The sequence below is a fragment of the Prionailurus viverrinus genome, chromosome B1 (genome assembly GCF_022837055.1).
Source record: "Prionailurus viverrinus isolate Anna chromosome B1, UM_Priviv_1.0, whole genome shotgun sequence".
In the NCBI taxonomy this organism is placed as follows: Eukaryota; Metazoa; Chordata; class Mammalia; order Carnivora; family Felidae; genus Prionailurus; species Prionailurus viverrinus.
Genome location: NC_062564.1, coordinates 79,795,946 through 79,808,069, shown reverse-complemented (window position 1 = coordinate 79,808,069; position 12,124 = coordinate 79,795,946). Strand labels below are relative to the sequence as shown.

The window sequence follows — 12,124 nt, the reverse complement described above, 5'->3', positions numbered from 1 at the left end:
CCACCCCTCTCCCTCCCTCCAAGTGGTTCAGTGTGGATACGCAGCAGGGTGTAATAGGAGCTCTCGGCCCCCAAACTCTTCCTGCTCATGTAAAGCTTTCAATTAAAGCGGAGATTCAGCACGCATTTTTACTGCAGAGGGGGAACGGGAATAAGGAAAAGCGAGCCCTGCGTGCGAGAAACTTTCACAGCTCAGGGTCGCTCCCAGGATAAGTGAGATCAAGGAGTCCATCGTTTCCCCTAGCAGGCCAGACCTCTGCGTGCAGTCGCTGGCAGAGCGGGGATTATAGACTGCAACTAAGTCTCCCCTTCCTTGCCCAGGTCGAGTTCTCTGCATCCGGGAGCCCGCGGGAAGTCATCCCAAGTAGGGGAGCCGAAAAAAGGGATGGGCACGCGTCCCGGGGGTGGAGGAGAAGCGCGGGACGAAATTCTAGATCGGAGGAGGCTCGGAAGGAAGAGGAGGGGCAACTGCGCGTGGGGAAGAGAAGGAAGAGGCTGCCGGGGAAAAAGGAAGAGAAGGGAAGGGAGGGAGGAAGAAGGAAGGCGGATAAAGAAGGGGCGAGCGGAGGCGGGCGCCCGGGGCGGGGCGGGGCGGCTGGCGCCTCGGGGAGGGTCTGCGGGGCGGGGCGGGGCCGCGGGCGCCGGGGCATCGGCGGGGGCTGCCGGGATTGGGGCGCCGCGGCTCTCGCTCGCTTCGGCCGCCAGGCTCCGCTCCGAGTGACACGTCCGCGCCGCGCTCGCCGCGCGCCTCTCCGGGACTTCCTGGCCGCTGCCCCGAAGCCCGACGCGGATCTCCGCAGGGCGCTGCGGACGGGTGGCGGACCGCAGCAGTCATGGGGCTGCAGCCCCTGGAGTTCAGCGACTGCTACCTCGACAGCCCGTGGTTCAGGGAGAGGATCCGCGCCCACGAAGCGGAGCTGGAGAGGACCAACAAGTTCATAAAGGAGCTCATCAAGGACGGGAAGAACCTCATCGCAGCGACCAAAAGTAAGCGGCGACCTGGGCGCGGGCGAGCTGCGGCGCGGCCGGCAGGAGCCTCTGCGGGAGCGCGAAGGGCAGTCGCGCGCCCCAACTCAGCCGGCGGTGGAGCCGGGAGGCCCCGGGCTCCCTCCTGCCCGGCTCCGCAGGCAGCCGGCGGCGAGTCCCCTTTCCCGCCCCTCGCCCTCGGCAGCGGCCAGAGCCGGGAGCCGTGCGTGGGAGCGCGCCGCCGGCAGCCCGGCACCCCTTGGTGCCTGCGTTCCCTGCCGGCCCGCCCGAGGTCAGGTTGGATTGCACCCTAAAAGCTGCCCGGTCTTTCCTGAAACAGAAACATCAGTTTCACTCGCCTTGTCTCGTGACCTCTCCAGAGGACTTTCTGGGGATTCTTTGAAAACCTGGGCGTTGAATTTTTCAAAAGTCCCTGAAACGACACTCTTACCGTGGTATTTTCTGATCGTTTCGGACGTCTCGTCCCGAGTCCTTCCCTGTGCCAAACCAGAAAGTCCACCTGGCCTTGTGCTGCTTTCCGCACATTCTTGACCTCCTGCGCCGGCGAGGGTTCAAAGATTGCGGCTTGTAAGGGGGAGCAGACAGCTTACCCTTTGGCTGGAACCAGCAGTGCCTGCAAATAGGGAATTTCACCCTGGTCAGGCTTCATGCCAACCTCCCTGGTTCTTCTGTTTTTTTTTTTTTTTTTTTTTTTTTTTTTTTTTTTCTGAACTATGAAATGGCCACTGGAGAAATAGATCTCTGTAGGTATATCTATTATCTGAGGAGATTCTTTCTAGGAGGGAGAAAGGCTAAAATTCATGCTGAAACACCGAGTTGGTGATGCTGTTGGATATGGGGCGGCATTCGCTCCAGTGAGGAGCTGGGTGGCCTGACCACACCTGTAGCCCATAGCCCTTCTGAGGATGCTGCTGAGTGCCCTCTTAAGATAGGCAGGGGACAGGGCAGTATCCAGCTTCCACAAGTCTGTGTTGCTGGAGTCTTTATCTTTTCTCTAGTTTCTCAATTAGGTAATTCCCCGTTTTGGGAATTAGTCACTTGTACACTTGTTTGTAGATATCAACTCTGGGGAAAGATACCCTATATCACCCTCTTCCCTACCCCCCCCCCCCCCCCCCGCCCAATTTTGCATTAAGAAGGATTAAAACCTACTGAACAAACTGTCTCAAGAACCCAGCACAGTGCCTGGAACAGTGAATATTCATTTAACGAATGAGTTGAACTAAGTTTTAATAGGAAGAATTTAGTGAGCCACCCCTGTAATTTTGGGAGCAGGTCAGTCAACTTCTCTGGATGATGTCCAGGGTTCCTTTTGGTTCTCTGACCTTGTTCGTGTTGCAAAATGAGGCTTGGGCATCACTTTGGGATATGTGGGCTTATTTGGATGATTTTTGTCCAGTGCCTTGGATTAGGTATGTGTGTTGGGTGGGAAGTAGGGAGAGTCTGTAAGTATGTAGGAAGGAGGGAGGAGAGGGCAGGGTGTACATGTATGTGTGAATGAACATGAGGGAGAGGACTCCTTTCTGTGGCTTGGGTCAATGGCCAGGGGAGTGTACGTTCTTCTCTCTTACTGGCCTTAGCAGCTCCCTCTGGAGCTAGGAAGATGAGGGGGGAGGCTTTGGTATGGGGAGAGGCAGATGGCAAAGCCAGTTTGGCCACTGGTAGAAAGCTATTTATGTGACTGCATGTTCCCTCTTCTGCCAACAGGACACATGCCTGGTGTCCCAGCAGCAGCTGGGACATCTGGGGGGCCAGCTGTCAGCCTTCCTCCCCAGAATGTAGACTTTCTGTGAACTGGTGTCTTACTCCTTTTGATTCTTGTACTTTACCATAAGAAACATAATTTATAATCGTGATTAAGAGCCCCCAGAAAGTATATTTTTTTCCTCATTGTGTTTGATTAACTTAAATTCTTTTTTTTTTTTTTTTAATGTTTTTTTACTTTTGGGAGAGAGAGACACAGGGCAGGTAGGAGCAGGGGAGGGTCAGAGAGAGGGAGACACAGAATCCGACGAAGCAGGCTCCAGTCTCCAGGCTCCGACCTGTCAGCACAGAGCCCGATGTGGGGCTTGAAATCACGTACCACAAGATCATGACCTGAGCTGAAGTTGGCTACTTAACCAACTGAGCCACCCAGGTGCCCCTGATTAACTTAAATTCTTTCCCAGAAGACAGCAAAAAACCACAGCTTTAGCTCACTTGCTTTAGGCAAGTTAGGAAGACCCTGTGTTTGCCCAGCCCACTCCTTAAATTTTAATTCTAGTTCCCATCAAAGACTACAAGCACCAATAGGACTTAAGTCAGGGCACCTGAGTTTAATTCACCTTTACTGTGAGGGCCTGGCTACATGACAGCCGCTCAGGTCACTTAATTCTTTTGTGTTCAGTTTCTTTTGTCCTACTTCTTAGAGGCATTGGTAAGGTCCTGCAGTGTTTGGAAATTGCATTGTAGGTCAGCTGTTTGCCTAACCAGTTGAGCCTTTCTGTATAACATCTGAGAGCCAAGAAGTGAAGGGAGGACATGAGGTGGAGGGAGTTGCTGCAGAAAGAATAACAATCAACTAGGTCAGACTGATTAAATTTTCGGATGTTTTACACTTTGTTGTGCAAAAATAGCATTTGGTGCATTTTCAGAATTGTGAGTTTAAGTGATTTCTGTTTTTAATTGCCCTGTAAGATGTCTCTTGCATGCACTAGATACTTGTTGGATTTATGTAGTTCTGATGTCTTGATGTTTGAATATTCCATAAATATTTAAAGAAGTTGGAGGTGGCTCTGTGGGACTTGAAGGCTTACTGCTGGGTTCAGTGATGGCGGCAATCAGCAAATATTTAACATCTATGATTCATTAAATATTGGGATTGAGATTCAAAGAGGTAATAAGCCCAAGGCCCTTGTCCTTGAGTTTATCATCCTGTAGTTGAATTCAGTTCAATCTAGGGAATATGTTTGAACACCTGTAGCATTGTGCTAAATTCCATTTTGTTTAAGTTTGTTTTGAGTGAGAGAGGGTGCTCGTGTGTGAGTGGGGGGAGGGGAGTGGCAGGGAGAGGGAACAGAGAGAATCCCAAGTAGGCTCTGTGCTGTCAGTGACTCAGGGCTGGAGCTCACAAACTAAACCTTGAGATCATGACCTGAACCGAGATCAAGAGTCAGACGCTTAACTGACTGAGCCACCCAGGTGCCCCCACATTGTGCTAAATTCTTGAAAAAACAAAGGATACACAGACACACATATTAAAAGGTTAAAAATTCAGTGACAAGCAAGTATTCTAACTTTGCCAGAAACAAGAGTTTGTTGTAGGTCAGAATGAAGACATGTGACTTGGGAGTTTGGGAACTCATTGTTTTAAGTAAGGAATAAAACCTTGTAGAACTTGGTCAGATTGAAAACAGCTGAAAAGAAACTAGACCGCCACAGTGTTTGAGGGCCATGAGGAGACCAGCCTGGAATGGGATAAAGGGAGAGGTCAGTTTCAGATTATGGAGGGTCGTAAAAGTGAGGTCAGGAATGTGGACTTTATCCTGTGGAGAATCACTGAAGGGTGTTCAGCAAAAGGCTGACATAATGGGAAAGAGATGGTTTCGAGACAGAATTTGACATCTGTGTGCAGGGCGGATTTGGACACAGCAGTGGGGGTAGGCGGGAGCTCCAGAGAGAAGTCTGGGATCATTGACTTCTGTGGTACATTTGGAGATCATTCACCCAATTCAATGGAGTCTTTGTTTAAATGGATTTTTTAGTCCTTTTTCTTTTTCACGCCTCTCCTAGAATAACCAGTGTCCTCTCTTAATACAGTCTTTTCTCTTGTAAGCCTTTCACGTGATATCTGTATAGTTTAAGATGCTTATGATTCATACAAATGTATAGCATATTTGCCAGAAATAGAAATGAGCTATATATGCTTTTCTCACAAAGTTTACATTAGACAGTGTTGGGCGAACTTGTTCTGTTTTGGAGGAAAAATATGTATTTTTTAAACAAATAGTCCTTACAGTTATTAAGCACTTACATAGTTACATAAAATGCTGTTTAGTAAGGTTAGATTGTCTAGCTTTCTTGGTGTGTGTTAGTTAAGCTGTAGGGCCCCTCTGAGTGAACCTGCTCTTATCACAGACCTGGAGAAGGGTGCTGATGGCAGCCAGGACTAGAATTTCAGTCTTCCAAGTCTTGGTTTTAGTACTTTTTTTAGGCCTTGATATTTTATTTTTTTATTTTTATTAAAAAAAATTTTTTTTAACCTTTATTTATTTTTGAGACAGAGACAGAGCATGAACGGGGGAGGGGCAGAGAGCGAGGGAGACACAGAATCAGAAGCAGGCTTCAGGCTCTGAGCCATCAGCCCAGAGCCCGACATGGGGCTGAAACTCATGGACTGCGAGATCGTGACCTGAGCTGAAGTCGGGCGCTTAACCGACTGAGCCACCCAGGCGCCCCTAGGCCTTGATATTTTAATATTTGCTTTAATATTTACTTGATTTTTTGTTTTGTTTACTTCAGGACATCAGAGTTTTCTTTCTTTCTTGACATTCATTTTGGAAAGAGCATACGTGTGTGGGCGCCCCTGTGAGTGGGGGAGGGGCAGAGAGTGGGAGACACAGAATCTGCTGAGTTGTCAGCACAGAGCCCTACGTGGAGCTTGAACTCACAGACTGTGAGATCGTGACCAGAGCTGAAGTCGGATGCTTAACCAACTGAACCACCCAGGAGCCCCTTTTTTTACTTTCTTTACATTAATGTTTCAGACAGATAGTTCATGCAATAATTCCTTTCGGGGGAAATTTCCCAAGTTGCTATTGCATTGAAACATATAGAAATTTGGAAGACTTAAAAGAATTTCACATCGTAATCCTGAGCCTCAGTTTCCTTATTTGTAAAACGGGACTGTTGCAGAAAGCCCAGCCTGAGGATTGAGTAAAATGGTGTGAAAGTGTTTTGCAAACGTGCATTTAAGTGTTGGGTAGACTCTATTGTTTGCCTAGCCAACATTACTTTTCTCTCTTTGGCTTGAATTTTGTTCAGGTGTCTCTACCTTTTCCCAGGTGACTCAGGGAAGGATGATTAAGGGCACTGTGGATTAGTCTAACTCAGTGTTTTTCAATCCTAGCTGACCTTTAGAATCACCTGGGCAGTGATAAAAACATGCATTCAGGGTTAAGGGTCCCAGAACTCTTAACTCCGTTATGGTGAACCTATTTTCTGTGCTTGTAACCTGGTTTCAGAATGAGGATGTTTCTCAGTTCTGGTCATGGAGACGTGATAGGAAGTCTGCTTGAGACTGGGAAAAAGATTTCCTTTTGTGTGAGGAGACTCACCAAAAGGGTTCTTTACTCTTCTGTGGTATCTGGTTGTGTGGCCTGGAGCTGCTACCATCTTGGGAGGACTGAGTGGAGCCAAGGTAAAGAGCGTGGAGCAGACAGCTTACTGCATCTGGGTTTTTGATGTCACTGTGGGAGCCACAGACTATTTTATGCCTAAAGCCCAGGTCTGGATATATTGTTAAATGACCTAAGCCAGTTTGAATTGTGTTTTCTGCCACTTCACGTCCCAATATTGATGGAGAAATGTGATTCTAAATTTCATGCTGATCCTGGAATTGAGTGGAATTTAGAGAAGTATAGAAATAAAATGTTATTGAAAACGTTGATAAGTTACAAATATTATTTTTCCCTGAATGTAAAAGAAGATTCAGGTATTTTTTGCCTCAAAGAAATCACCACGGACCCCTGACAAATCAGGGCATCACCTGGGGTAAGTCTTAAACTCTCTCTTGGGGTTTTACTACAGTGGGCTGTTCTCCAGTATGCATGTAGACTTTCTATAAAAATACTGTCCGACTGGAGCTAGGACATGGACCTAGCCAGCCTTTAAAAGCTTCAAGTACCTTATTTGCTGCAGGTGGTCCTTGACTCCATTTAGAATAGTCTCTGTTTAGAGCTCTCCACTAGCCATCTGTGTTCATTTAGAATGTTTTATGGGTCAGTCATCTGGTGTGCTCAGTATCTTACTGACACGTTGCGTTTTCCCTGTCCTCCTATTTATCTGTTGGGGTTCCTTTGACCACATTTTTTTTTTTTTTGCTTATTTTTTTGGAGGGGACCAGGGAGCATTGTTGACTTTTGGAAGAGGAGAAAACAGGCATTTTGTGTTTTAATTTTTAAAATAGCCGATGACACAGTGTAGCATAGAAGATTAAGAGTGTAAGTTGAGGGTACTGGTCTATCTGGGTCCATATCCTACCTCAACCACTCACTGATGGTGGAACCTAGTCAAGTTGTTTGGCTTATTTATTTTTTGAGAGCGCATGTGAGCTGGGGAGAGGGAGATGGAGAGAATCTTAAGTAGGCTCCACACCCAGTATGGAACCTGATGTAGGGCTCAATCCTACAACCATGGGATCATGACCTGATCCAAAACCAAGAGTCAGATGAGCTCAACTGACAGAGCCACCCAGGTGCCCCTAGCTTTTCTCTATCTGTGTTGTCACCCATAAAATGTAGATTATAATGCTATCCCCCGTATAGGCATGCTAGTTGGATTAAATAAGTTAATACATGTAAAGCATTAAGAATAAGCATTCAGATGTGAAATGTTAACACCTATGATGTCATTCTTTAAATTGTAGGCACATGTTTTAATATTCGGGCCTTTTCTTGCCTGAGAAACCTCTGTTCTGGCCCAGTGACTACTGGGTAACCTTTCAGTGCTTATTACCCCTAAGAGTATATTCATTCATGTCCTCATTACCAGTGACCAAGAAGATAGACAAATTTGACAAACTCTGGGAAGGCTTCTAAAGTTTGAATGTAGTGCAGGATATTGAAGTCTTGTAAGTAAGTTGATGAATCGAAGCTAAATGGTATCTTGGGAAAACATTCTCCAGAATTTATTTCTAGTTCACAAACATTTGAAGGTGAAGTAGAAGGTGTCAGTAAGGCTGCAGTAAATCTAGCAAGCCACCTGCAGCTGGGACTCCAGCAGTCAGCAGGAGGCCTCTGTCCAGAGGACTGATGGGGGGGTGGGGGTTGAAGGTGACAGAAAGAGTTGTGTTCAGGTACTGAGATGATAACATCTCATGGAGCCTTCAGATACTTAAAAATTACAGTGATATTTTTAAAGGACATTAATGTTAGTGTTTAACCTGAAGGAAACCTTGACAACTAATGGACAGTGCTTGTATTTGCTAAGGGAAATTCACAATGAGAAATTCCAGATGAGAAAAGGCAGCCAGAGACATCTCTAAGAGGGATGTACTTAAGAGTACATCCTGTCATCTATGAAAGAATCCTCAAATCCCCAAAGAAGCTGTTTTGAGTCTGTGACTCTAATAGCTCTTGACTACCTTACGGTTTTGTTTGTTTTTTGGGTCATAAGAGAGGCAAGAATTATGAAGGATATAAAAATGGTGGGTAGTCTGCAAAGTTACCATAAATCGTACTCTAAGTGATTGCTGACTGTATGTCGCAGTGAATAGGAACAGTGTGAAAGCTTGTTCAAATCACATAATTTGTCAGTGGAGGAGCTGGAATGTGAACCCACTTTTGTCTGACTCTAAAACCCTTAACCACAATCATTAACTGTCTCCATAATGGGGTGTAACTGCGGTCTTGTGTTAGGGGAAGTGATTATGATAAATCTTGGTTATCTGGAATGTGTGTAAACTTCATGATCTAGTTGGGAGACAGTTCTTATTAGCTCAGTACAAGGACCATGACTGAAAGAAAATTTAAGGCCCTGTAGGATGATTATTGTAAATAAAACTGGTTGCTCGTTTGTATAGGAAGTATAGACATTCAGAGATTTGTTGATTTAGGATCAGTTAGCTTCAGATATCTACTTAAAAGAGTATCATTTCCTTCCCCTCAGTCTCTGTCTCTTAATCTCTACTGTGCTCCTCCCCCCCCCACCCCAAGTTCCTTCTTCCTTTGTGTCCCATTCCTTCCTTCCACCCTTTGGTAGAGTACATTTTCATTTTGTTCTCATATTTTGGCATTAGTATTTTTTGCTTTGCCAAAATTATGAAATAATTTAGAAATATAAAAAGATACAGAGAATCTCATAATAACTACAAGTGTGATATTGCATTTTTCCACTACTTGTTTCATTAAGATGCAAGTTTTTGTAAATGTATATGCAGAAGCATATAGGAATAGCTGTGTCCTTAACTCATTGAAAGCACACTGTATAAATCGTCTTTCAAGTAACATGTTCTCTCATTAAGATATAAATGGTTGTAAATGTTAGGGGAGAAGCATATGGGAATAGCTCTGTTCTTAGCTCATTAAAACTATATACCATAGAGGGGCACCTGGGTGGCACAGTGGGTTAAGCGTCCTTTGATTTTGGCTCAGGTCATGATCTTATGGTTTGTGAGTTCGAGCCCCACGTTGGTCTCTGTTTTGACTGTGTGGAGCCTGTTTAGGATTCTCTCTTTCCCTCTCTCCGCCCCTCCCCTGCTTGTGTTCTTGAGTTCTCTGTCTCTCTCTCTCTGGCCCCCTCAAAATAAATAAATGTAAACTATGCTACACACATATATATATTTATATATATTTGCATAAAAGTATATGAACAATGTATATGTAAAGAGCATATATATGTGTGTGTATATATATACGTATATATATATAAAATCTCATAATAAACATTTCTGTATTAGTAGCCTCGCAGGTTGGGAAAAAATTGTTCCTGTCTGCCTCTCCCCAGTAGCAACCTATCCCTTCTCCCCAAGAGGTAGCAACTGTCTCAAACCAGCATTTATTATTCCCAGACACTTTAATATATCTGTACAAATTCCTAAATAATAGCATGTTTTTAGACTTTATATAAGGGTTTTCAAACTATATGTGCAACTCCCCCTCCCCTATCATATTAGTGAGATTTATCCATGTGGATACATGTAGTGGCTCTATTTCATTTAGTTCAACCTCTTTTTCCTACAAGTGGCATTTAAAAAGACTTTGTTAATTGATGTTTTATAGATATTCTATAAAAACATAAGATGTTCTGTGATGTATCATATATTCATCATTTTTTGATTGCTACACAACTTATTAGTGAATTTATGTAGTATGAAATGATAAAGTATTATAATTAATTTTAAAAACTTTAAACCAGTAGCTTTGACAACAATCTGTAAATAATGTTCCCATGAGAAGCACCTGGGTGGCTCAGTTAGTTAAACATCTGACTCTTGATTTCGGCTCAGATCATGATCTCACAGTTCATGAGTTCAAGCCCCACGTCAGGCTCTGCACTGTCAGTGAAGAGCCTTGTTTGGGATTCTCTCCCTGTCTCCCCTCTTCCCACTTGCATACATATGCTGTCTCTCTCAAAATAAATAAATAAAAATTAAAGTAACGTACCCATGAATTTTGCAGTCCCTTAGTGAAAATTTTTTTGATAAATTATCAGCTTAGTGTGGATGATCACAGCAAACCAGTTTAAGTGTCAGTTGCTGGTCTGAATCAAAAACAAACAAAAATTAAAGTCTTTTCATTAAGTTAGACTTCTTGTATTGGTATCAGAAGAAAAAAATGATGTTAATATTCATAAACACAATGTGCATTAAGACATCTGGTACCTTTCAGTCTAGTTAGGTCAGATGAACATGATTTTTAGGCAGGGATTGGTTGGTATTTTGTGACAGGACACAAAGCAAGCAGCAACCACAGCCTGCTGTATTTGATTATCCTCATATAGGAACGTGATTTGTAGACTTGCCAAGGGGATGCTTTTGTAATGAGGAAGGCTTGACATCCTTCTCTTTACACACACACACACACACACACACACACACACACACACAGAAAAATCTCTGATGCTTTACATGTAGGTTTCAAGCTTCACGGGTATCACACCCGTGTTGTTGCCCTGGAAGCCTGCCTCCCTGGTTGAACTAGAATTTCCTCCTTGTGTTTCCTGAGGAAGATGTTAATCCTGTGCTACTTAATATTTCAACGGTGAGTGTGATTTCTCCTTCCTTGTTGACGTGTTCACCCATGGGCACTGTCTGCCCTTGGGTGTCAAGGTATGCATTCCATCATCATCTGGTAGCGAGTCATGGTGAGGTGTGTGGCTGGAGGAAACCAATTTGGCCAGAGTAATGTCACTTCAGGTCTGAACACAGGATATTTAGTACTCTTTAAGAAGGTGAGTGTTTTTATCTCTGACTATAAAGTTGGCTCCACCACTTATCAGCAGTGTAGACTGCTAGACTTTGGGCAAATCACTTAGACCCTCAGTGCCTGACTTTCTGTTTCATTGTTAGTAAAATGGAGATCGTAAGAACTCTGCCTACTGGGTGGTATGATTTAATCCTAATGTTACATTTTAAAGGATCTCAGAACTGTGCCTGGCCTATGGTAGGTGCTATTATCATCCCCATCATCAAAAGAGCACCATTCTGACTTCCTTTGGTTGAACTTGGACACAGTTGTGGCTTACCCAGTACAAATAGTAGAAATGGTCTGTGAACATGTGTTTTTTCCTCTGTCAGGTTAACAATATTTTGAAGTATAGTGCTGAATATAGGCCTCTCATTTATTAAAGAGAAGAAACCATCTGTAATAATGTGTTGAAATCCAGCATATTACTGAAGCTCTTTGCTTGAAAGTGTTGGGGACAAAGCCAAAGAAGTACAAGGGAGTGGAGTGTCATTGACCTGTCATTACTTTTATTTCAGAATCTGGCAGATGGTACTTCTGTCACTGTGACAGATAGTTTTGTTTTTCTTTGTGAAGTGCAGGTCAAAGGAAGCATAGCAAAAATATTGAAGAGCATGGTCTTTGGTGTCAGATTTACTGTGTAACCTTGGGCAATTTGTTTAACTCCTCTGTGCCTTGATTTCCTCTTGTGTAAAATGTGGGTAGTGGTTTTTCTCCCTAAATGTGTCTAGAAGTAGTTAATTATTTCTAAAGTACTTTGAAAACTGATTCATAGTGACCCCTGTATGTGTTTGCTAAGCATAGGAAAAAAAATTAAAAATCTTTTCACAGTTATCACTATAATAACTTCATTCATGACAGCAGGGACAAAGTTATCACTATAATAACTTCATTCATGACAGCAGGCCAAAGTGTCATCCCAAGTCGTTAAACTCCACCTATTGTGGGCAAGTTGCTAGAGGCTTAACAGTGAAC

At 44.0% G+C, this 12,124-nt stretch overlaps 1 protein-coding gene across 1 annotated transcript in view; it reads left to right on the top strand.

The window, feature by feature from the left end:
• The first annotated feature begins 645 nt into the window (after positions 1 to 645).
• Positions 646 to 12,124, top strand: part of ARHGAP10 (Rho GTPase activating protein 10) — a 330,784-nt gene continuing 319,305 nt past the window's right edge. Inside the window, exon 1 of the mRNA XM_047855976.1 lies at positions 646 to 986. Coding sequence (XP_047711932.1) covers positions 833 to 986 — 154 coding nt within the window. The 5' untranslated portion in view covers positions 646 to 832. The remainder of the gene's footprint in view (positions 987 to 12,124) is intronic.